The sequence below is a fragment of the Heliangelus exortis genome, chromosome 18, assembly GCF_036169615.1.
Source record: "Heliangelus exortis chromosome 18, bHelExo1.hap1, whole genome shotgun sequence".
In the NCBI taxonomy this organism is placed as follows: Eukaryota; Metazoa; Chordata; class Aves; order Apodiformes; family Trochilidae; genus Heliangelus; species Heliangelus exortis.
This window is the reverse complement of record NC_092439.1, coordinates 8,675,605-8,701,046: the sequence shown is the minus strand read 5'-3', so window position 1 is coordinate 8,701,046 and position 25,442 is coordinate 8,675,605. Positions and strand designations below refer to the sequence as shown.

General features: G+C 36.5%; 1 protein-coding gene across 1 annotated transcript; it reads left to right on the top strand.

The window, feature by feature from the left end:
- Positions 1–7,239: 7,239 nt before the first annotated feature.
- Positions 7,240–24,666, top strand: CTR9 (CTR9 homolog, Paf1/RNA polymerase II complex component). Its single transcript, XM_071761688.1, has 25 exons — positions 7,240–7,399; positions 9,498–9,596; positions 10,148–10,387; positions 10,826–10,943; positions 11,567–11,656; positions 12,907–13,055; positions 14,868–14,975; positions 15,419–15,526; positions 15,646–15,882; positions 16,209–16,298; positions 16,403–16,531; positions 16,636–16,819; positions 17,824–17,912; positions 18,175–18,360; positions 18,543–18,630; positions 18,880–19,028; positions 19,427–19,543; positions 19,717–19,862; positions 20,240–20,311; positions 21,284–21,419; positions 21,972–22,118; positions 22,524–22,681; positions 22,966–23,062; positions 23,417–23,529; positions 23,781–24,666. The coding sequence occupies exons 1-25, from the start codon at positions 7,355–7,357 to the stop codon at positions 24,187–24,189; spliced, it is 3,504 nt and encodes a 1,167-aa protein (XP_071617789.1). The 5' UTR covers positions 7,240–7,354; the 3' UTR covers positions 24,190–24,666.
- The last annotated feature ends 776 nt before the right edge of the window (positions 24,667–25,442 follow it).

Genomic DNA, 25,442 nt, shown 5'->3' with positions numbered 1-25,442 from the left:
CCAATTTAACTGCTTATGTTAAAGGGTTAGCTAGCCCTCTGAGAAGAGTTAGAATTTTAACCAAACATTTTCCAACTCTATCTGATTTAATTAAGATGGAAAAAGTGCTTTTAAAATGCCAGCAATCTCTTTAGGAGTTGCTCAAATTTGCCATCAATAAGAGCAGGCAAACATTTCTGATACTCATAATAATAGTTAAACAATATTCTTAGTATTTACTTTTCTAGGAGCAAAAAGGGAACTTAAAAAGCAGATGTTATCCTTTTTAGCAGTCCTATTTAATAAATAGAACTACAATGTTTATTCAGACAAAATATTTGCAAGTTTGTCAAAAAAGGATTGAAAACTAGACACTGAGATGTAACAACATTGCTTCTCAGACTGAAGACAGGTGGAATAACTGTCTTCAAGTCAATTATGCAAATTGTTACTGCATTGAAAAGGTACAGGAAACTGTCAGAAGTGCTCTTATGTAACATGAGTGTCAGTAATCTCCCTAACATAGCATTACATTTAGTATTTTATAATAGACTTTTGTTCCACAGCTCAGAAGTCTGCAATTTTGTCTCAAGTACAGTCTTGAAAAGCATCACAGAACTGGATAAAGAACAATGCTGTAACCTGCAAAATTCAACAGTTCACCAATTTAGCCAATAAAATTTTAGCTAACATAAACAAGCAGATTGTAAAAAGGAATTGAAATTAATTCAAGTAGTGATGACAGGCTAGGACTGCATTTATATTTGTAGAAAGGAAAACTTTTCTTTATTTACTAATTAGGAGAAGCCTCTGATTTCTAGAAATCTTTCCAGAAATTCAATACAGCACATATTGAAAAAAAAAAAAAAAAGGTTTTAACATGAGAGCAATATTAGTGTTTTTAAATTCTTCCTGTCACTATATGTCAGCTCTCCAATAAAGGTATAATAAAAAATTAAATCATAGTACTGAGTAGCGAGTACTACAGAAACTGTACTTAAAAAAAAAACAAAAAAACCCCAGCAATAAGACATTGTTTCAACAGAAGGTACATAGATATAACTGTGCTCTTCAACCTTTCCTCAGAAGTTACAGGCAAGATACTCAGAACTAATTTAATTTTTTTCTGGATGCCCACCTATTACTATTAAAATTTATGAGAATACATAAGAGTAAGGGTTTAAAAATACTATTTCCTCACAAAAATGTCTAAATATTTTTTTCTAGTATTATTCAGACAAAATAACTAACGTCAGCACTAGGTGCACTTTGCATCCAGTCTCAGAAAACTCAACAATGTAGACACATGACTATGTTGATTGCATCTAATTTTGAAATTGGCTCTCTGGAGCAAGGATTAACCCAATGACCTTTACAGACCTCTTTCACTGGAAATTATTCTGTGATTTTATGAAGGAATACTCAAAACATACGGCACCATATTTTTTTTTTTTTTTAATTTTTTTCAACTTACTGTTATTCTATGTATACCTCAATGCTGCCCTCTGCTGTCATTTGCATGGGAAAATTGCAAAGCTACTTTATGTGAATGTTTTGACACTTTCCCTACAAATGAAGGAACGGAAGAACTGAAAAGCATTCTTGTCCACTAATACTCAAATAAATACAGCAGGCTGAGTCTCTTAGTTTATGGCAGAGAACATAAGTTATCAGCACTAGGTCAGTTTGGAAAGTGTGTATATATTTAAAGTCAAAGTAGATGTCTTCTTCTTCATGCCATAAAAGTTTAGGATACTTTACAGCAGCCCTCAGAGCTACAGAACAACCCTATCCAGAGCATGTAAAAAGCTTCAAAGATAACTATCAGTATTCCTGGATACTTAAGATGTTTCTCAGTTGTTTAAGATATATTTTTTATTAAATCTGCTTTAAAGTTTTGCAAAAGGTAGTCAACATTTTTCCTTCAAGATTTTTAGTCTACTTAAATTGAATTTCTAAGAAAAAATATTAATTTCTCCAATGCTTACTCTAACTTGCAATGTTTGAAGTATTCTTCAAATATTTTACATTTTAAACATGACTGCTAGATTGAGGGGTTTCTATCACTACAGTTTTAGACAGATTAATATCAGTATTGTATTCCTTGTTTACAGCTGCTGCCCAAAATGGCAAAGCTAAATTAAGAAAGGACCATGTATTTAAGATTGTTAGAAAATGCAACCACCCTTGACACTGTTAAAAAAGGACTTAATACACTGATGAAAAAAGTATATCTAACTAAAAAAAAAGTGATAGTAAGGCATATGTACCCATTTCTCCAGCTTTGAGTCATATAGCTGTCAAACGTATGATGTCTACCAATTTTGCCTACGTGAGTTTCCCAGTTTGTTGTTTGAGTTGCATGACATTTGATTAGCACAAAGGATTTACGCCTGAACAATACTTATTAAATAGTTAGAAGTGTTTCTCGTGGGAGTTTTGTGATTCCAGCACACTAAGAATTACCACATATACACCTTGAAACTGCAAAATAATCTGCTGAGGTACAGATGGGAGCCTCCAAGAAAATAATCAGGAGTAATTTGTCAAAGTTGCATCTTCCTTCCTTAAGTGATTTGACTGTATGCATGCATAGTCAATTGACTGATAAGAATCAACCTTCACTCATACTTGCAGAGGCAACATAGGTCTCGGGGTTTCTTTACTGGCTTCTGAATTAACAGAATGCTTGATTAAGTTCCAGCAGCAGCTCCATTAGTGGTGATGTGCAAGCTGGAAAGAATACAACTTTATTTTACATCACAAGCTGAGCTTGCAGATAGAATCACAGTTTTATTTATAAACATACTGCATCATGGATTGCCATTCCAACAGCGAGGACTACAAAATACTAACAGCACCACTACTGCCCTTCGGCAAACGAAATCAGCTCTGAAATCCAGTCATGTATCTGTATACAGTTTACTGAGCAAGGCCAGCTTAATTCTTTGCACTATTCAGGTCTTTGAGGATGATAGGTATTTTTCTATCAATATGCCAAACCAAGAATTTCCAGGTAGTTTGCAATACAGCATTTCTACTTGCTCCTGCTATGAAACTGTAGCCTAGACTCCATTATCAACATAGGCTAAGAATACCAAATCCATTACCTCCCTTTATAGCCACCCTGATACGTCAAAGAATACTGATTTTAAAAGTTGTCTTGAGAAGCGGGAAAGGAATGCCTGATATATATTATTTTTCTCTCTAAATGCTGTTCCCTGCTTCTGAGCAGTTACAGTTACATTACTTTTAAAAGGATATTCATTGCTGCTCACTCATCAGCATTATCTACTTGCCACATGACCTTAGAAACTGAGGAAGAAAGTATACTCAGGGCAATACATGGAAACTGATTCCAAATTATCTAGTGACCCAGTGTCTAGAATACCCCCTTTCATCTCAAAATAACATTTGCTTCTGGCTGAAAACAGTCAGTGGTTTACTTCCAATCTGAGGCCTTAATTCATGAAGCTAGCTAGGCATAAGCCATGGTGAGAATCAATAGCTCTACTTTCACAGATCAAGCTAATTGTAAACCTCAGTTACACGGTGACAGGAGGTATGAAAACAGTCTTCAAACATGGCATCTATCCACATTACTTCTCAAATAACTGAACAAACTGTCCCTGGCCTTTCACAAAAAATGTGCTAATAAACACAAGAGATAGACAGAAACACAGAACAGACATTTCTTAAATAATAGCTAGATACACATTGTGCTATTACACTGCAGTTTAAAAGTAACCTTATTTATATTGTTCATCCACAATACCAAAATAAACAAAATAAAGTTTTACCATTATCAACAGTAAGATGCATGTTAGGACATCATAAAGAATCATCGGCATAAATTTCAAGTTTCACAAGTTCACTTTTTCCTCTTGGGATGAAATAAATCCCAGAAAATATACCTATTTCACTACTAGGAGTTAAATCCAGTAAAATAATTGTTCTGCCCACAAAAAGTAAAGACATTGATCCATGTAAACATTATCACTTTAAGTGCTTAAACAAAAGTGGAAAGCATTCTGTAAAGAAAAAAAGAAGGGAGACAGAAGAATGAATTATCAAAAAGAAACTATGGACGTTAGAGACATGAAAATTAATTGCTTTTTCTATTTAATGTCTATGTATAGAAGTCAGTATATAGTTTATATTATAAATCACATTAATGAAAAGGACATTGAAAACAACCAGCCACCCCCAGGAAACAGAGTTGTTGACATAGTCCCAAAAGCTTTCTTCATCTTCAGGATGATTCTCAGGATTCATCCTTCCTGAGAATTTCAGCACAAGTGTTCATTGCTATTTTTGGAACTGACTTCTACACTCAAGTATTTGCTTATATAATGTGTTTTTCTTTCCTTAAACTTTGTTAGAAACTTAGCTTTTAGAGAGCATGCACGGATTTCATAATGAAAAGAACGGCTTTAACAGTGATACAAAACAAGGACATATTTAAAATAAGATGCAGTCCTTCTACTACTTTCTTAACATTTTCAAAAGTGCAATTGTAGTAGCAGAAGACACTGATTTCTGAACATACCATGTGGTCTTTTCTTACCTTTGATTTTCAGTACACAAATAACATTCCATTGAACATGGAGAACATACTTTAACTTAAGCATTTTGTGAAAAATTATTTGAACTGTTAAATGTTAATGAAGAATAATTTTATCAAAAAAGATAGAGAACTATGGAAATGCTAGATCTCAACATTCTTGGGTTAGCTACTAATATCTCTTTTAAAACATCAGGTAATTTTGATCTTTGCAATGAGAAATTTCATTTCAAAGAACACGGTATCAGTGCTCAGCAGTCCTGGAAAAAGTAATCCAAGTAGCCTCTGTGTTCAACTTTTTCTTTCTTTTTAAAAAATTCTGCTCTGTTCAAGAACAAGCTTTTGTAAACTAAGTATTTTAAAAAGAGATAGAATACAGAATGGCAATATTGCTGATGTTCATTCTAAATAAGAAAAAAATCCCCTCCCTCTCTAGATGTAAATCTGATTAAAATCTTAAACATCTGAATTCTAGAAAACAATCTATACTAGAAATCAGTGATACTTCTATATATTTCAGCCCTGTAATTTTATCTGATATCTCGCTTTTTCACATAATCCTTGCTTGCCCTATTAATTGCTGACATGCATTTTAGATTTGTACTGCTATTGCATAAACCCTGAAAAAACCTTCACCAGGAAGAGGAAGAAAAAAAATCTGCTTTTGCTAAATAGCATTTTCTATGTAAGGTGTTCATCACTCAAAAGAAAAACAATTATCACTGAACAATAAGTTGTTTATCGATCACAGCTTCCTGGAACAAGTAAGAATGTTTTTTTGACTCACTAGAACATAGTAAGGCCAAAAAAAAACCCACCAAAAACTTAGGCTGTAATGTAAGCATCTCACTGCTTTATATCTTAAATACAAAGGCATTCTCTCTCCAAATATACAACTTGCTTGCAAAACACAAACAATCACAAGCACTCCCTAAAGCTTTTACTTGCTGAAGAATTATTTAGATTTAGCTGATTATTTTAGAAGGACACAATTATATTTATCAGATAAATAAGGCAAATGACAAATACAAAAAAACATGAACAACAAAAAAAAAATTACTAACCTTAGCATCACAAAATTGTAAAGCTTTTAGTAGCTATTCAAATTGTTTCTTGGCCTGTAAAAACACTACACCTCCAAATAAAGCATTAACATAAAGCAGTAAAGACCATCTATTCTCAGAGCTCTGTCTTGCTACATTTTACATTGTTTTAATAAAAGAAAAATAGTTAGACTTGTAGAAAAATAATACCTATATCATTGCTCACAGTAGATTTAATAGACCCTGCTTTAGAGATCCTAAACCAGCAGGACAGAAATTCCTAAGTTCTTTTGGTAGCAACATCTTTTGAGATGCACACCTAATTCAATAGCTTGTGGAACTTGTAAAGTATTAGAACACCTAATAATGCAATTTATATACCTGGTAACTCAATTTTTAGCACATTCTAAACCTACCAAGCCAATATTTTACTAAACCCACTATTTCTTTAAAATACACATACTACATGAGGGCCTTAGGTGCTTTAATAAGCTTTAATGGCTCTGACCAGCCATATCAGGTGCATCCTGCCTATAAACCCAACTCAGGGCCCACAGCCCTTGCCTGAATTACACTATAAAAGAGTTGTTCCCTCCCTCAGTCAGACCTAGGTCCCAACCTAGCCATAGATACCCTATTGATCTGGACCTTTGCCTGAGGACTTACCTACCTCAGACTGGTCAGTAAGGCCTGGCACTCACTAGGCTGTATTAGACCTTGCCCTTGCCTCACTCACAAGCAGTTCCAGCTTCACCTCAGACCTGCCTCATCACCATGGACTCCCCTAATGCCTGCCCAGCTCGGTTGGGCTTCACTGCCAAAGCAGTGGCACTGCCACCTGGCTGAATACCTAACACCAAAGCAAGTTCTAGGATCTAAGCCTGGGTTCAGGATTCAGAATTTTACCAGACTGATTATTTACAATTAGAAACACTTAATTTTAAAATTATTGGTCAAGCTGTGTCTAAAAAAATTGTGAATATGTATTAACAATATTACACCACCCATGGTAGTTAGATATGTATTTGAATTATCACATTTGTTTTTCCTCAAAGACAGTGAAAATCCACACGTTCTGATGCATTTGTTTGGAAATCTCTACCCATTTTAAAATGACATTTGGAGAGGCACAGCCTGAACGAGTCGTGGTCTCAAGACCAGGGGATTGGACCTTGAGGATCTTCAAGGTCCTTTCCCACTCGAACCATTCCATGATTATCCTAGGATATATTTCTATACATAATATGCGATACATACGTACAAGCTGGAGGGACTAATACCTGTCTACAAGTCCTCAGTCCTCAATAAGCCCTGACTCTCTCATGAAGAGACTGCTCACGTTTTAAAGGGCTTCAGAAGACGGCTTCGAGCCGCCACACGAGAGGTTATACAGTGTAACCCGTAGTCCTCCAGCCTGAGGCGGGCGGAGGGAGCTCCCGGCCTCCAGCGCTGCCCGCCACTCGCTGAGGGGCTCCCACAGGGCCGCCTCTCCCGCTCCCGCTACAGCAGCAACGACACCGCACCCGCCGTGTACCGAAACCCGCCTCACCACGGGCGCGAGGCGTCCCTGGGGGCTCGTGCCTCGCTGGGATTGGCTCCTTGCACCTCAGGGGCGGGGCCACCCCGCCTCCTCCCAGCGCTCCCACCTTCGCCCGAGCACATCCGGGTCACTCGGTGTTTGTGAGGGGAAGTGCGCGCGCGGGCCGGGCCGTGGTGTGGTGGTGGTAGTGGTAGTGGCGGCGGCTCGGTGGACAGCGGTGTCGCCATCATGTCGCGGGGGTCTATAGAGATCCCTCTCCGGGACACCGATGAGGCGAGTTGGGGGCTGGGAGGGGGCGGCGCGACCTAGTCACGGAGGGCGGGAGGGGGAGAGAAGGAAAGGGTGTTCCCTGTGTTGCGTGCCGGGACGCGGGCGTTTGTCGCTTTCTCGTAGTTTTGTCCCGGGCTGGAGGGGGAGTGTCGCTCCCTTCCCTCAGCGGAATGATTTGCTGGGGTCACGGGTGTATCGCTTTGTAGAAAGAAGCCCAAACCTGCCTCTGGCGTTGCCCCTCGGTGGACGGTGACTGCCCTCTGCTCTCCGTAACCTCCCTGTCCTTGCCTAGCCGGTGGCTGTCATGGGAGAGCCGCTGGGAACTGCCCGGTAGTCTGTCGGGGTCCTTCGCTACCACACGGCTGTGGAAAAAAGGCACAATATATACTGCGAGCAGATGCAGTCCTCAGGAGTGAAGATTCTTGGGATCAGCATCTAATCTTTAGTTTGTGCTTGTCTGCGATGGCCTTGCTTGGCTAAATTCTCTCCTTGGTTCCATAGACGGTGATTTTTCTGTGTAAACATAATGAGTGTTCCTAAATCGGCACATAGACACAGATAGGGCAGCTGCTCCACTCTGTAGAATTAATTCAGTGTGGGTTTAGAAATTTGTTTAACTTTTCTTTATTTAAGGTAGGCTGTCACAAGCCAAGGTTAAAATAATTTAAGAGAACTTTGGAAATTTATGGGGTATCATAAATTTTGAGGTTAAGTCATCCTGTATCAGGTACTGTAGCTAAATAAGATACTGAAACATACTGCTTATAGCTTGAGGAATGGTTTCCGTGACCGTAGGGGTCCTTAGTCTAACAAATTTGCATATGACAGCTGTTGAGTTTTTGAGTCTGGCAAAGGTACTTTGCTCTCTCTAGGTTGCATTCTAGAGAGCTTCTTAGTCTGTGAGAGAAATTTTTGCCTGAACTGTCAATATGAATAGTTGATCTTGATACTGCTGTTTAAGTTATGGCTTGGATTCTGATGTTCTGAATTAAACACCAAGGGTTGCTATAAATTATATAATTTTTTTTTTTTTTGCTTCCCTTTTTTACTTCCATATTTATTTGTTGTCTTTTTAATATCTGTTTCTCATTATTGTCTATTTTAGTTTGTAGATGAGTGTTGCCCCAAACATCATTATCTGTCAAACAGGAGGTACTGCTCAAGACAAACTGAAAATAACATAATAAAATTCCTGTTTGTACTCTCAAGTTTTGCAGAGTCAAAACTATAAACCCTTATAAATTGGAGTGCTCTAATCTGGTCTTCAGAGAAATAATTCCTGCATTGGTAAACAGAGTACAAGCCTGGGTAAAACTAAACCTCTGCCTTACTGTAAAATCAAATTGTAACACAGATGACTAGTACATATATATATATATATATGTATGTATATATATATAGTGTGACTGAGAAGCAAGTGACCAACAGGCAGGTAAATTGTGTTGCCAGACATCCCACCTTGGGATTATCTTTTACTTTACTTTGTTTCCCAAATCAGAAGAGTAGATCAACGTCAGAAAGTAGTACTTGCAAAGTAATGTATGTGGGATGAAAAGCTGTTGATGTCATTTACTTGTGATGGAAGAAATTTAGTCTGTTCTTTATAAAGTTTGCCCATTTCAACAATCTCTTAATTTTCTTGCTCATAAAGATGATTTTAAAAAATGTCAGTGTTCTGATAGAAGTATTAAATGCTGATTCTCTGATGCCTGCTTACTTGGAAGATTTTTACTATATCTTAGATCTTTGCATTACCTGTAGAAGTCTTAGCTTTCAGCAGTGTGTGATCAAGTTGGTTATTAGTTGAACTGTACAAATTTTGAGCCTGAAATAGTGAATAAGGAAGTTGAGTTAGCATTTCTGCTTCTTGTCCCTGACTAGGATCCCAAACACTGGGCTGTCTCTTAGTTGATATTTGTGAGAGGTCATCACTTTAGTGTTGTACAGAATATGTTAGCACTTCTTTGTTTGTTCATAACCTTGTTTAAAACCAAAAATTATTTTTGTATTATGTTCTGAAATGTCCAGCTTCCTTTCAGCTCATCAAGAGATAACATTGTTAATGTTCTGTGAAAAGAAAATCTGTGTTGTTTGGTTCCAGGTTATTGAGCTTGACTTCGATCAGTTACCTGAGGGTGATGAAGTTATAAGCATACTGAAACAGGAACACACTCAGCTGCACATATGGATTGCTTTAGCGGTTAGTATATATACAGATTGTTTATTTAAATATTATATTCAGGTAATCAAATTATAATTCTGATTTTCTTACTTTTATGACTACGGGTAACTGAGCTTCTGTTTTGACAAATACATATTCAGATCTTAATTGCTTTTTGTTTTTTTCAATGAAACAAGCTGCCTAAAGCCCCCTTTCTAAGGTTTTTCTATTCAGTTCCACAGTCGTCTTGGTTTGTGCCTTAGCTTATGCACTTAAACAAGGAGAAGGTAGTATCTGTACTATGGAAAGTATGGTGAAATGTACAGAAAGTCAAAGAAGTTCAGAGAAAAAACAGTTGATTCTTCATTTATAAATAACTAAGACTTGTTTCCTAATAAAATTACATATCTAAAATATTACATTGGAATGATGACAGAAAATTATTTGGCCATACTGGAATGCTATAATCTGATTATCCCTGCACTTTTGCCTGATTTACACCTATATTCTGGAAAAAGAATCTGTGACACCTAAAGCATCAATGTGGTATGTTACTTACTGGCTGTTAAAACATACTGTATGTTTCATAGCTGGAATACTACAAGCAAGGAAAAACAGAAGACTTTGTGAAGCTGCTGGAAGCTGCACGCATAGATGGTAACTTGGACTATAGAGACCATGAGAAAGATCAGATGACTTGTCTGGATACTCTGGCAGCATACTATGTGCAGCAGGCTCGAAAGGAGAAGAACAAAGATAACAAGAAGGAGCTCATTACACAAGCCACCTTGTTATATACTATGGCTGACAAAATTATCATGTATGATCAGGTAAACCCAAAATCTCTTTCTAAATCTCGATCTATAAATTATTTAGTGATTTGTAAAGAAAATTAGTGTTGATGCACTAAAGTGAATGTAGCATCTGCTTAGACTTTAAAGTCTGTTAGTGTAGTACATGTAAGTAAAACTTGTAAGTATCTGAAATGTGTGCACCGAGAATAACTGTATCTAGCTTGGGACACCTGATAGAGCTATGTCAGTTAGCTTTTGGGGGCTGGAGAGGAAGAACTAGTTACTCTCTTGCTTGATCATGTGTGGACTTTAAAGGTGGATGATAAAGACCCTTTTTGGTTTTTCTTCCTGATTTAAGAGAAATAAATTAATCATATAAAACATTGTAGCATAGCCAGTTAATCTTTCACATAGTCTAATCTTCATATTTTACAAAGTTAAAGGTATTACAATTTTTTTTTTTCCCTTATCTAGAATCACTTATTGGGAAGAGCCTGCTTTTGTCTGCTTGAAGGTGATAAGATGGACCAAGCTGATGCACAGTTTCATTTTGTGCTCAACCAGTCTCCAAATAATATTCCTGCCCTTCTTGGTATGAGTTTATGGGTATTTGTGTAAAAACCTGGTTTCTCCAGTTGAGTATTGAAATAAGTTATGTGCTTAAGAAGAGAGTGCCTATGTGAGCAGAGAGAAAGAATGGGATGAAGAAGTGTGCACTTTTGACCAGAAACACATGACAGAGATTGCTTTAAACTTGGGAATTGTACATAGGTATAGGAAAAAGTATAATGCTGGATAGCATCTTCTGAGACACTTGGCCATACATCCAGTCCAACTACTTGTATTTTTCTGATGATGCCAGTGAAGCTGTATACTCTATCAAATGTGAAGATGCCAGTAGTAAGGTGTATATTAATTTGTTTGCTCCTTAATGCAGTCTTAGTGTCTTTCATCTGGGAGAGCAAAGAATTAAATTTCTGCAGAAACTCCTAAGAATGTACATTTAATGTGTTCCCATGTTTGATTTTTTTTTTTCATGTTTTTTTCATATTGACATCATTAAAGACAAAGTGGTAGTTGTCTGAATTTTGTTAGTTTTTAACTTTAACTTTTAAAAATTGGCACAACACTAGTTTACCAAATACTTATGAGCGTCTCATTAATATCAGTGTTGTTTATGTTTCTGATTTATTCATGAATGTTATGTTTTAACAGGTAAAGCATGCATTTCTTTCAACAAGAAAGATTATAGAGGAGCCCTTGCCTACTACAAGAAGGCATTGCGTACCAATCCAGGTTGCCCAGGTAAGACAAAGTATGTGCTAGTGGAAATATTTGCTGTGCTTGCAACTCAAATACCTACAGGCTTTTTTGTGATCTATATCTTTCAAAAAAACCTCAGCCCTCATTGTGAAGGAGGTCAGGTGTTTGTTGACTCGAAGCGTTCCTTAGTTGTTAGGGAAGGAAATACTGTTTAAGAAAATACAGTTCTTTTTTTTTTCTAGTTATTACCCTTTAAAGAGCTATTAGAAGATGAGAAATTGCATATAAGAGTAGTTGAAGTTGTATAGGGAGGGGCTGTTCAATACTATCACTGAAACTATCTGTGAGCTGTTGCAATAAGGGTTCAGAAAGCAATGTATTAGCATTACTAATGAAACAAGACATGAAAAATAAAGTTCTACCTATAATGCATGGTTTGAGTTTTCCAGATGTGGTGTGAGTCTGGGAAAGCTATCAGTGATGTCTGTAAAAGTGATAAATTTAGAGATATTAGTTCAGGTTATTTTCATTAGGATCATAAAACCTCTGAAGTCTCTTGGGAGGTGTGGTATACTTTGCCATAACCTATCTGCAAAAAAGAATGTATTTGTATTCTGTAGTCTAGTCTAGCATAAGATCATTGCTGCAACAGTGGACTTAGAAATACAGGCCTTACATTTAAACAAACATCTTTCATCCACTCCCCTTTTTCAGGCAGACACAGATTTGAAGTTGCTGTATGTAAATGTCTCTATTTGTAGCTCACAAGTAATCTGAAAGGGCAATATGGTGTGAATTCTCTGTACAAGCTCATCTGTACATGATCAGGGAAGTTGGAGGATGATAAACAGCATTTTGTTAGCAGTGAATCAGTTGATCGTTTTAGGAGAAATGCCTTAACTATCTTAATTTGTCTGTTTTCTGAAGGCATCCTATTCTCAGGTGGATTTACCCCGCCTAAGAAATTTCCAGCCCTTTCATCTGGCAATTTTTAAATGCCTTTCTCTATTATTTTTAATACATTCCATAATATAACTTTTTATTATTTATTTAGTGTCAGAATCTGTTGGGGATGGACCAGTATTCTGGGCTGTGTGAAGAAATCAAGTCTTAATATGTTACAATTGGTTTTGCTGCCAAGTGGGAGGCTGCCTGTAAAACAGCAAATAGATGGCTTAAGGGATTTAAAGAAATATTAAAATTTCTGCTTTCACTTTAACTGATGCCCAGAATGTAAAAAAGTTATAAAATTGAAATTTTGAGGTTCTGAATGGTGTCATCTTGTTCTCTAGCTGAGGTTCGATTAGGTATGGGCCACTGCTTCGTGAAACTGAACAAGTTGGAAAAAGCTCGCTTAGCGTTCAGCAGGGCTCTGGAGCTAAATTCAAAATGCGTAGGGGCTTTGGTTGGACTGGCTGTTCTGGAACTCAATAACAAAGAGGTGGGTCTGACTTAACAAGAATCCATACTCAGTTTCCTTCCTTCTTCCATGAAAAAGCAAACATTTTATCCTCTGAAAGGTAATCCAGTTTTTTAAAGGGGTAATAGCTTTTGTAGTTAAATAATTTCAAGTCTGTGTCTCCATTGAATGATGCTACTGTACTTGTGACGTGAGCAGTGCATTCTGAGCAACTTTTTTCTACTGTTAAAATTCATCTTTGTTGCTCATGGAGGTTAATGTACATTAATTACAGTAAGACAGTGCTAAGTTAACTATTTTAATTGAAATAATAAAAAATCATGGTGAAAATATGAATGCATGTTGAATCACTTAGAAGCCCATAAATGCTGATTTCTTTAATTAAAATAAATTTATTTAGTGAGTAATAGTTATATGTGTTATAGCCAGCCTTACTTAGTGATTTGTGGCTCTGAAGGATCACTAAATCAGTTTGTACTCAGGATGCTCTGAAAGTCTTGAAGTACCTGGAGACCTAACTTGCAAGGGCAGCTCTATTGCAGTGGATGAGGAATTTTTTTCAAACAAGCATCATGCTAACTGGAAGGTTAAGGTAAAAGGCCTAGTCCCAGGAGATTAGTCCTGGGCTTTAAGGGACATGAGCTTTCACACAGTGTTTAAGTTGTATTCAGGCTTCCTTAGCAAGCATATCACACGGTAAACCAACATGGGCAAGAACAAATTTTAAATAGGCTGATGAAGCTATGATAAAGTGATGATCCTGCCTGTTTAGATGTTGTATCACTAGAAAAATTAATGTGCTCATATAGTTTAACAGGGATCATAAGCTCTGCGATAGTTGATCCATGCTAAGGAGGTTCTTAGTGAAGGATGGAGTCTTTAAGTGTTTAAAAAAATAAAAATTGTTACATAATTGTATGCTGCTAAAAATTCATTGTTATGCTGTCTGCAGAACATGTAGCTCCCTAGAGAGACTTTTTGTTAGCACAGAAAACTACTTGGTTTACTACATCATGGGGAAAAAATAACTTAAGACTTTCAGGAAGAGTTCTGAAAAATGTGGGTATGAGAGTTTCCTTCCCTAAAACTAGAGAGACAGCCAAAAACATTCCCAAGTCAAATTTTACTAAGTAATTCCACAGGAGAGAAACTAATGAAACCTGCCACCTTCCTTTTCTTTTTGCCTGAAGGTCTTTTTGCTAAAGTCAAGGGATGAACCCACTCACCTTAAGCTTTGAAAAGCTGTGATTAAAAGCTGGCCCATGCAAATATGTTTTTTGTTCTTCATAAGAAACGTGAAGCTTTACTTTAAACTGTTTTCACAACCAACACTGCTAAGTTAGTGTAACAGTGAAGGGTTGACATGGGGGAAGGAGAACGCTTTATCTGGGTAAGATTCTCTCTGAGTTGCAAACTACTAATTGGCATATTTTCTGTGCTTAGATATTTGTAATGTTTCTCCATCCTAGAAAGTTCTATGATGTCAGATCAAGGTTGACATTACACTGTGTTCTTGTTGAGGTCTGCCTTATCTCTGGTTCTTTTTATGAAAGCATTTAGGAGCTTTGAGACCTCTAACCATCTGGATCTGATTGAAATTGGATGTAAGACACAAAGTACCAGAGAACTCATAGATATGCATAGTGTCATTATAAAACCTCTTTGCCTTTAAAAATTAATAATGCCTCCTAATCAACGTATATTGCTAAGTTTGGAAAGGTAGTAATGAAATTAAATGAAAGTTTTGGTTTTTAGCTGCCTATTGGACTTTTTATGTCCCAACCTTATAAAACCTAATCTGTTCAATAATATACCTGTCAATATTTCATTTAGGCTGATTCCATCAAGAATGGTGTTCAGCTCCTCTCTAGGGCTTACACAATTGATCCCAGTAATCCAATGGTATTGAATCACTTGGCTAATCACTTCTTCTTCAAGAAGGTAAGAGGTCTTTTGTATTTTACAGTGAAATACGTGATAACCTCTGAAGAGCAGGGATTCTGGTGGTGTATTCCATCTCATTTCATAAGGCTAAGTTGTGCCTAATATGGAACTGTTAATTTAGATGGACAAGTGTAAAGATTTTGACTTAAATTTTGTAAGAAACTTTTCTCAGGAAAGTCAAGAAAAGGTACATTTATTTCTTAATTGATGGGGCTTTTGTGGGTGGTTTGTTTGGTTTTGTTCCCCTCTTACCCTTCTCTGATTTTAAAAATAAAAAATAACGAATAGTTACCACTAAAACTAAATGTGCTGTTATTAATTTAGTTAGTTAGTTCTATAGCTAAAAGTTTCTTGTGTTTTCCAGTTGTTCTTGTTTCAGTAATAAATCATTTGACCATAAATAAAGGCTTTCAAATTTCATTTAACTTCCTGTTTTTCAGGACTATGGTAAAGTGCAGCACTTGGCTCTTCATGCTTTCCATAACACAGAAGTTGAAGCAATGCAGGCAGAGAGTTGTTACCAACTGGCTAGGTCTTTTCATGTACAGGTAGGGCAATTTTAAAAGCCCCCTCTGAGATAACACCTAAAAATCTTTGTTAAGAAAGTTTAACAAGAGCTTACCTGTGAAAACATTACTGATTTTTTTATTTACTTCTTTTTAATTAGGAAGATTATGATCAAGCTTTCCAGTATTATTACCAGGCTACTCAGTTTGCCTCATCTTCTTTTGTACTTCCATTTTTTGGATTGGGTCAAATGTACATTTATCGAGGGGACAAAGAGAATGCATCACAATGCTTTGAAAAAGTTCTGAAAGCCTATCCAAATAATTACGAGACTATGAAAATCCTTGGATCTCTTTATGCAGCTTCAGAAGACCAAGAGAAACGGGATATTGCAAAGGTGAGTTTTGCTTCTGCCAGCATCTGATGTTGGGTAAGAAATGCAAAAAATGTTAGATACCACTTCTCTGGCTTATGATGTAACAGTTTCTGCTTTTCTAAGACTTCAAGCAGGTGTTGTGTTCTACAGAAAAATATAGTAATGATGGAAGGAAACTAAAGTAATGTTTTGGTGACCAAACTGTGCAGATATTGAGGATGTTTTCTTTTGCAGCTTGGTGTATCTTTCTAGTGCTAATGTTAATACCATCGCTCTTTCTTTTGGTTATATTTTTCAACAGTTTGTGCATCCACAAAGAGGCACAATAATTTTCTGCTGTTTTTCAGGGACATCTAAAGAAAGTCACAGAACAATATCCTGATGATGTAGAGGCATGGATTGAACTAGCCCAAATTTTAGAACAGACTGATATACAGGTATTATTAATACACACTTGGTGAATGATGTGTGTGCATTTTGTAAGAGCACATCAAGCCTTGTTCTCTTATTTCTTTCATATGCTTTCTCTTTCTTTGTAAAGGGTGCACTGTCAGCCTATGGTACAGCCACACGCATTCTGCAAGAGAAAGTACAGGCTGATGTCCCACCAGAGATTTTAAACAATGTGGGTGCACTGCACTTCAGGCTGGGAAACCTAGGAGAAGCAAAGGTATGTAATTACTGAAAGTTTGAATTGAATTTCTTTATCACTCAGAAATTTTCCTTTAAGAATATTCTGGAGTGCTTTATTCCTTTTTTCTTTTTATACTTTAGAAATATTTTTTGGCATCACTGGACCGTGCAAAAGCAGAAGCTGAACACGACGAGCATTATTACAATGCTATCTCTGTAACAACATCCTATAACCTTGCCAGACTGTATGAGGCGATGTGTGAATTTCATGAAGCGGAAAAGCTGTATAAAAACATTTTAAGAGAACATCCTAATTACGTTGATTGTAAGAAATGTTCGGTATTTTAGTTTCACATTTCTCCTTATAATACCAAAAATCTTCCCATTTACAGTGCCTTCTGCTGTCCTTACACCTGTCTTCACTTCTTTTCATAGTAGTTTTGGTGCCTGCTTACCTATCTGCTGTTTTCCCTACTTTTTTTTTTAAGGTCTGTATCATCCTTTTAGTCCAGTCTCCAGCTTTAAGACTTATAATTATTAATAAATCATACTGTACTCTAAAAATATAGCAAAATTATTTTATCTAGACTTGCATGCCTTTGTTCACTTGCTCCTCACACCCACTAATGGGTAGCACCTCAGCACTCAGGTGCAATCAAGGCCATCCATTTGATATGCCCAGACTCTGTGACTCTCCCTATGTGAGTGAGTAGAGTCCCTCTGGGAGAATCACTTTATTTTGGATTTTGGCCTTCCTCCTGGTAAAAAGGGTTGTTGAAGGTGTTAGCACAGCTTCTATGGTACATCCTGTTTTTCCTCCTTACTCTGCTTTTTCTCTAGACCCCAAGTAGCTGACCTGTCATATTTGCTGCAAACACAAATAACTGTCCTTGCTCAGCAAGATGCAGTACAGAGCATGCCCTAATACATAATGTTTTCCCTGCTTTGTTTCTATAGTCACCTGCTAACTGATACTCTTCCCAAATCTTTCAGTGACCAGAGAGCTGTTTAATTTGGAGGGAGAATTGTGTACCTGATGTATCCTTCTTTCTTTGAGATTTTTCAGTTGTCTTTAATGTATGAAACTAAAACCATCAACATTACTTTAGCTGTTAGAACTCTGCAGTTTCTGTACCACCATTGTGGATGGACATTCCTCCTCACATGGTGTGTCTCATTGTGAATTGAATGTGAAAGTTGTCTTAGTGTTTGCTGTCCTTAGCAGATCAAGGAAATGATTGCTTTTGAAATTCATGCATGGCAAATATTTTCTTTGTTTGAAATAACTTTAACCTGTTTTCTGTTATCTTTTTTTCTTTACTATTTTAGGCTACTTGCGCTTGGGAGCTATGGCTAGGGATAAAGGAAATTTTTATGAGGCTTCTGATTGGTTTAAAGAAGCACTTCAGATAAATCAGGTTTGTAACCCTTTAAGCATTTAAAGTTAAAACACCTGAAATACAACTGAAAATTTTGTTTTTCTTTGCTTGTATTTCTATTATTTGTTCATGTAAACCAGAGGAAGAAGAGAGAACTACTGTAGTCTACTCTCAGTGTGTTCTGTTTGTTGCTTTTTTTTTAATAAGGAATTCTATTAAAGAAAAATAGCATTTTATACTTGAAAAGTAACCTTGAAAGGGAAAACAATGCTTTTGCAACTTACAGAGAATTTTTATTTAGGACCACCCAGATGCTTGGTCTCTGATTGGCAATCTTCATTTGGCTAAACAAGAATGGGGACCAGGACAGAAGAAATTTGAAAGAATATTGAAACAGCCCTCAACACAAAATGATACTTACTCCATGCTGGCTCTTGGCAATGTCTGGTTGCAGACTCTCCATCAACCTACAAGAGACAGAGAAAAGGTAGCGGGTATATGTCTGCCTGGTGTCTTGATTTTATTTGGGGTGTTTTTGTATGCTCTTAGCTACTCAGAATCTCTTGTTGATGCTTGTTTGGCATCTTGCAATCAAAAAAACCTTGTGGGTAGGTCTTTTAATACCCTGTTATAGAAATGAGTTATCAACTGGGATACCTCTTTCTGCAGGAGAAGCGTCATCAAGACCGTGCATTAGCGATCTACAAGCAAGTACTTAGAAATGATCCAAAGAATTTGTATGCTGCTAATGGCATAGGTGAATATTAGACTCTAATGTTCCTTCAGAAGTGATCATATTCTTACATTTCATGCATTAATGTAGAACTGTTTTCGCATGGCCTGAACACTCTGTAGTGTAGCACAGCAAAGAATAGCTTTTATATGGCAGCAATGTCATTTAGTCCATAATGGGGAACTCCATTCAGGCAATGTTTCATTTTCTTTGGTAGGAGTATGTAGTACATGAACCTGGAAGCTTATCCTGTGCACATTATTTTCCCCTTAGGAGCTGTCTTGGCACATAAAGGATATTTCCGTGAAGCTCGTGATGTTTTTGCCCAAGTGAGAGAGGCAACAGCAGATATCAGTGATGTGTGGCTGAATTTGGCACATATCTACGTAGAACAGAAACAGTACATCAGTGCTGTGCAGATGGTAACATCTCTAAATTAAACTACATAGTATGTTTAGTTGGTGACTTCAGGTTATTTTGTTTTTCATTTGCGAAAATGAATTACAATAGATACTATTTAGCATGGACTTTGTTACAATAGATGGTTTTGCAAAGTATTCTCTGTTGTGTCTCCAGCCTCCTGGTCTGCTGCCAGTTTCTAGGAAAATCGTGTACTTGCTATGGAATAATATCGGAAAGAATTTTTGATCGGGGGAAAGGAGGCATGCAGGTAGAATGACATGCTTCTTTAAGAAACAGGAGACATATTAATAGCAATGCTTCTTAGGAATAGAAAAATTTGCTGGAGTTAGCTAACCCAGCTGACCAAAATAACTAACCCTTGTCACCTCTTAATGTGTTATTTTGTTTTCTATTTTAGTATGAAAACTGTCTGAGAAAGTTCTATAAGCATCAAAACACTGAAGTGTTGTTATATTTGGCTCGGGCACTCTTCAAATGTGGCAAATTACAGGAATGCAAACAAACTTTGTTGAAGGTATGGATATAAAACATCATATATCACAGAATAAAATTACTGTAAGTTGATCCATGTTTGTATCTCTATAAAGTCAGTAGTCAGAGACTGAAATAATGGTGCTTGTTCTCTGTATTCTTCCGTATACATTTGGATCATGTAGCATATTTTAAAAATAGGCTTTTTATTCACAGGCCAGGCATGTAGCACCAAGTGATACAGTCCTTATGTTTAATGTAGCTTTAGTGCTACAAAGACTGGCTACCTCTGTCCTGAAAGATGAAAAAAGCAACCTAAAGGAGGTGCTTAATGCTGTGAAAGAACTGGAGCTAGCCCACAGGTAAACATGATTTATTTCTAATTATTGTAATCTATCCTGTTGTTCCCTTACAGTAAATTTGCAGTATAGGTCACAAATCTGTTTAGAAGAGCAATCATCTATGAAACACTATATGTAATTCTGGAATTTCTAGCAGGGAAACAAAGACTGGGCCTTACAAAACTATGTAGTCTGAGTTTGCTCCAGAGCCAGTTTTGTTTGGCCACGTGACCAATATGTGTTTCTCAAAGGGTTTTGTATTACTGTGACCAAAAACAGTTGAGATTTCCTCTCCTGTTGAGATTTATAGGATTGTAATTTGGGAGTAAATGCTTTTTTTTAAGGTGAAATTACAGTAAATACATAAGTAATGCCATATTTGGGTTTTTTTCCTGCAGGTACTTCAGTTACTTGAGTAAAGTAGGTGATAAGATGAGGTTTGACTTGGCACTTGCTGCTACAGAGGCCAGGTAAAAAACCAAAACCCAAACTACAAACAAATCCTTCATTCAGACAAGTTGAATATTTTTGTCTTGTTTTTTTCGTACTAAAACCGGATTCCGAAATTTAAACTGACATTTCTCAGAACAGTAGAAATACAAGTGCATGGTTGTTCTATTTCATTCTTTTCCTGTCTTTGCTTTCTAACCTTTTCGTTTAGTCTAAAATGCCCAGCATATGGGGTCTGCCATTAGCCGGGGCCTGGAAAATTTGGGTGTTTTAATGGCAAATTTTCCATCAGTGAGAGTGCACTGATGTTTATTTAAACATCTCTAGCTCTCACTGTTTTGGCTTGGAACATAATAATCTAGCAATGTTTTTTGTTTTCATTGACATCTTTTTTGAAGTAGTTCATGGGTGAATCACATAGTTCAGTTACTGAAACATGAAAAACTTTTGCAGAGTCTTTTCTGCTTTAACTTTTGCTCAGGATAATGAGCTTGTACACGTGGCTGTTCAAATCAGTTTCCTTCATTTATTGTATGTTATTCTAAGATTTTTATAGCCATGTACTAATAACATCTCTTGGGCATCATGCAGGGTGCATCTTAAATAGTGTCTTTAAAGCAGTCATACAGGGAAGAAAATTTTAATATTAAAAGAAAAATCATTTTAACTTTAGCTAAAAGGTTATTAAAAGTACCTTGTTTTAATGTTCCATGATGCTTGAATGTTCTATATAACTTTAGCCTCTTACACAGTTGGCTTTTTTAAGATAAAATTGTTATCTATCTTTCCAATTAAGTTTGCTAGTATGTTGTGATTAAAGTTCTTACTAGGTATACTGCAGAGGCTGTACTATTGTACTATTTCAAGTAGGCTTTTTTTTTCTTTGTTGGTAATATAAATGTGGTGTTGTGATGCATGCCCTTTTTAAAACTGTTTCTTCTTGTAGTATGTGCCTGCCACCTTCCTTTACTTGAAAACATTGCATGTTACAGGCAATGCTCTGACCTACTGAGTCAAGCCCAGTATCATGTGGCTCGGGCACGCAAGCAGGATGAAGAAGAGAGGGAGCTGCGTGCGAAGCAGGAGCAAGAAAAGGAGCTGCTTCGTCAAAAACTGCTTAAAGAACAGGTTTTATTCTTTTACATTCTTGATACTGTATTTAAAAAAAACTCTTTGTTATTAAAATATTAAAATTATTTTAAAATATACCTGTTAGCAATGTATATGCCCCTGTTTCTCTGTGGTGGTACCTGGTGTTAGTCAGAAAGTGTCTATTAGCTATTTTTCTTAGTTATTGTAAGTGCTAGCAGCAAACGTTATGGCTAACAGATTATGCTCACTCATTCTTCCTTGTAACCTCAGAAATTGTTATTTTCTGAGGGGAAGTAAAATCGGTGCTGCAGAAGATCTGCCATAAAATTTCTATGCTAAAGGCTGATTAAGAAGCACTTGATGCAACAGTTCTTTTGGACTTTTGCCTACTTCAGAAGATAGAAAATAGAAAATTTTAGATGGCTTCTAGAAGTTTTCATTTGTTACCATCTGGACCTTCTGCTATGACTTAGACTGTCACAAATCAAGTTTCCAGCTTATTGTCAGCAGATACTTTGTACACCTGCCGTTATAATCTCCATGATGCTTCAAATAGAATAGTAATGATTAGTTTCCTCTCTGTTTCAGGAGGAGAAGCGCCTAAGAGAAAAGGAAGAACAGAAGAAACTTCTGGAACAGAGAGCTCAATATGTGGAGAAAACAAAGAATATTCTGATGTTCACTGGTGAAGTGGAAGGATCAAAGGAGAAAAAACGTGGTGGCGGTGGAGGCAGGGTAGAACAGAATTTATTTGTTTTCATCTCCTTCATTTTCCCCTTTTGAAATATGGTCTCCTGCAATTGCATAATTTTCAAGGTTCTTGGCTCTATTTCACTGATTGAAATTTCTTAGGTTTTAATACCTGTGAAAATTGGATGCTAATACTTAAGTTTCAAGCACAGTGGCATCACCAAAATGTGTTCTATTCAATTGTTAAAATAACAGAAGATTGTTTTATTATGTGAAAATTAGGAATATGTTTCTTAATTACATCAATCTAGAGATTATGGGAAAGTTGTCTGTATTTTCATGTTTTCAAAATATGTTCAGATACAGATTCTACTTTGAATTGATTTCTGGTACCTATGTACCTGAGGAGGTGAATAACAGGTTATATTGTGGGGCTTTTCTTTATTATAGCGTTCCAAAAAAGGAGCAGGAGAATTTGATGAGTTTGTCAATGATGACAGTGATGAAGATCTGCCTATGTCTAGAAAGAAAAAGAAGAGGAAGGGCAGTGGTAGTGAACAAGATGGGGAAGAAGAGGAGGGTGAGAGAAAGAAGAAGAAGAGGAGGAGGTAACTGATACTTTAATATTAAACTTCTCTGAGAGACAGTATGGCTTTTAAGTATATTCTTGTGCAATCCTTCGTAACAACTTAAAAAATAAACTGTTGGTAAAAGGTAGCATGACTATTTACACATGCACATTATAAGACTTTGCCCTTCTGCCAAAAAAAGAAGTATGCGTAACTTGATCAACTAAGGCATATCCTTATATATTAAGGGTTTTTTTGTGATGTTATGCTTTACATTACATAAAATATGTTGTATTGTAAAATAATATATGTTTCTGTTTAAGACCCCAGAAGGCAGATGAGGGAAGTGATGATGAAGAACATGAAAATGGTCCTAGACCTAAAAAACGCCGTCCACCCAAAGTAGAGAAAAAGAAGGCTGTAAGTTAAACCCTGAATAGCTGTATTGTTGTCTAAATATGCATTTAGACTTAAGCATTACCCTACTAAAGAGAGGTTTACTAATGTTGAAATTTACCACAAAACTTTTAGCACACTGCCTTTGAGCTTATTTTTGTCCTTCTTTCCTCTTAACTGTAGCTGCTCCAAGGATGAAAAGGATATTCCTGAAGCCATGTAGAATTAAGTGTTAGTAAATGGAAAATTTTGATCTAATGACTTTAGAACAACTGTTAAAAGGATGTCTAGTTTTCTGAATACATTTCAAGCCCATGTGTTTGAGCACAATGTTTTAACCAGTTATATGAACAAGCAACCCTTTGTTTTCCCCCCCAGCCCAAACCAGAACGTCTGCCTCCTTCAATGAAAGGAAAGATCAAATCAAAAGCCATCATTTCATCAAGTGATGATTCTTCTGATGAGGATAAACTCAAAATTGCTGATGATGGGTAAGAACCTCAATTAACTTTGTACAAGCTAAAGTTTCAACACATGCTTTCAGGAGAAACTGCAGTGGTAATAAGGTAACACAAAGATAAGGAAGAGCCTTTCATTGTACTTCCAGCATCACTTTTTATTGTAAAATAATTCCATTCATTCTTCTCACTGTGATAATGCTAGCATTACTCAAATCTTAGTATCTCATTTTATTTTTAAGCTATGGATAACATCTAATACTTTTTTTTTTTTTTCCCTACAGACATGCAAGGAATAGCAACAGTGATTCTGATGATGGGGAACAGCAGCACAGTAAACGCATTGTTTCTGATAGTGATTCTGATACCAGGAACAAGTCTGGTAGTGAGGCAGGTAGTCCAAGGAGGTCCAGTGTCCGCCCATCTGAGGAAGACTCTGACAGTGACAGGTCAGCTAGAAAAAGGAAGCGGTCAGATTCGGAGCAGTCTGACAATGAGTCTGTACAGTCAGGCAGAAGTCGTTCTGGGGGTTCAGAAAATGAATCTCGCCCTGCTTCTCGCAGTGCTGACTCCGAGAGAGACTCTGAGAGAGGATCTGACAATGAGGGTTCTGGCAGAGCATCTGGAAATGAATCTGAACCAGAAGGATCCAATGATGAGGGTTCTGAAGGTGGTTCAGATGACAGTGATTAGATCTAAATTACAGACCATCTTTTTTAAAAGGTTCATGTAAATACATTGCAGTTATAGGGAAAGCCCAATTTTTATATTTGAAAACTGTGATTTAAAAAAAAAAAAAACTTAATGTTTGAGTGAACTGTTGTCAGAGCTTCCTGTGATTCTTTCTATTAGCAACTAGTGGATGTTTCTTTAAGTTCACCTATGGTGTATTCATAAGCTAAAACTGCTGTAGATGAACAGAATCCCTGTACTATAAGCAGCACACCAAGTATGGAATGCATGTAAAAATTATGGAACATGAAATCTCTGTTTAGGGAGTTCTTGTGTGCCCAAAACTTTGTATTCTGTGCTTATACATGCATAGATGGATCTTAAAATCCTACCAAACAGAACAAAGAGCTGTGTATATTTATCTTTTTCCTCCTTCTGCATAATGGTCAGTAGGGAGGTTTTTCTTACTTTCTATTAAAGAATATCTTTGCCATGATTTGACTCTCTGTTTCGAAGAGTTTGTTCTTTTGCTCCTGTTTTGTGTTTAATCAGGTGAAAAGACGCAGATATTAAAAGAGATTTCCATGTTACTCAAGAAAGGTAAAGCTGCCAGTGTCACAATAAACTGTTCCTGCTTATCTGGTTGGAGTGATTTATTTTGCTCCTTAGAAAATACAGGCAGGAAACCTGAAAATGTTAAATCTTACAAAGGTATTTGTGTTTTGAGGAAGTAGTTTCAACTTTATTTTAGCTTAAAGTACATGGCTTCTGGAATCAAGTCCTTTCCCATAAGGGACTCAGAAACAGCAATGAAAAATTGCCATGTTGTAAACAAAAATCAATCTGATTTCTCCCTGCAGTTCTGAAAAAATTAGTCTTTTGCACCAATCAAAAAATATGCTTTTCAAACTTTTTTAACTGGTCATCAAATTTTAGTCTAAGCATTTGCTAGAGAGATTATGTAGATCTGAGTAGGGCATTATTACTATTTTTGCCAGACTGTATTGCATAAACTTTGTTGCTTTGTTTTTAGAAGGTCTGGATTGTCATTACTGATAGTTCAGTTCAAGTATTAACTGAAAGTTAAATTTCCCATGCTGCTATTTCTGGTCTGCTTTGAGCATTAGCTGTTCTCATTGTGTATGTTGTGGTTTTTTTCATATGTTTATGGGCTGTTGGTAACCATAGCAGAGAAAGCAGAATGTAGAGCAGTTGAGATGTCTCTTTTTGGGGCTCAATTTGGTATCAAGTTTCTGTTAAGTGCTCTTACCTAA

Coding starts and splice junctions, on each gene's coding strand:
- CTR9 (XM_071761688.1), top strand. CDS start 7,355: ATGTCGCGGGGGTCTATAGAGATCCCTCTCCGGGACACCGATGAG. Junction 15,527..15,645: donor CTAGGTCTTTTCATGTACAG/GTAGGGCAATTT, acceptor CTTTTTAATTAG/GAAGATTATGATCAAGCTTT. Junction 15,883..16,208: donor AGAAACGGGATATTGCAAAG/GTGAGTTTTGCT, acceptor GCTGTTTTTCAG/GGACATCTAAAGAAAGTCAC.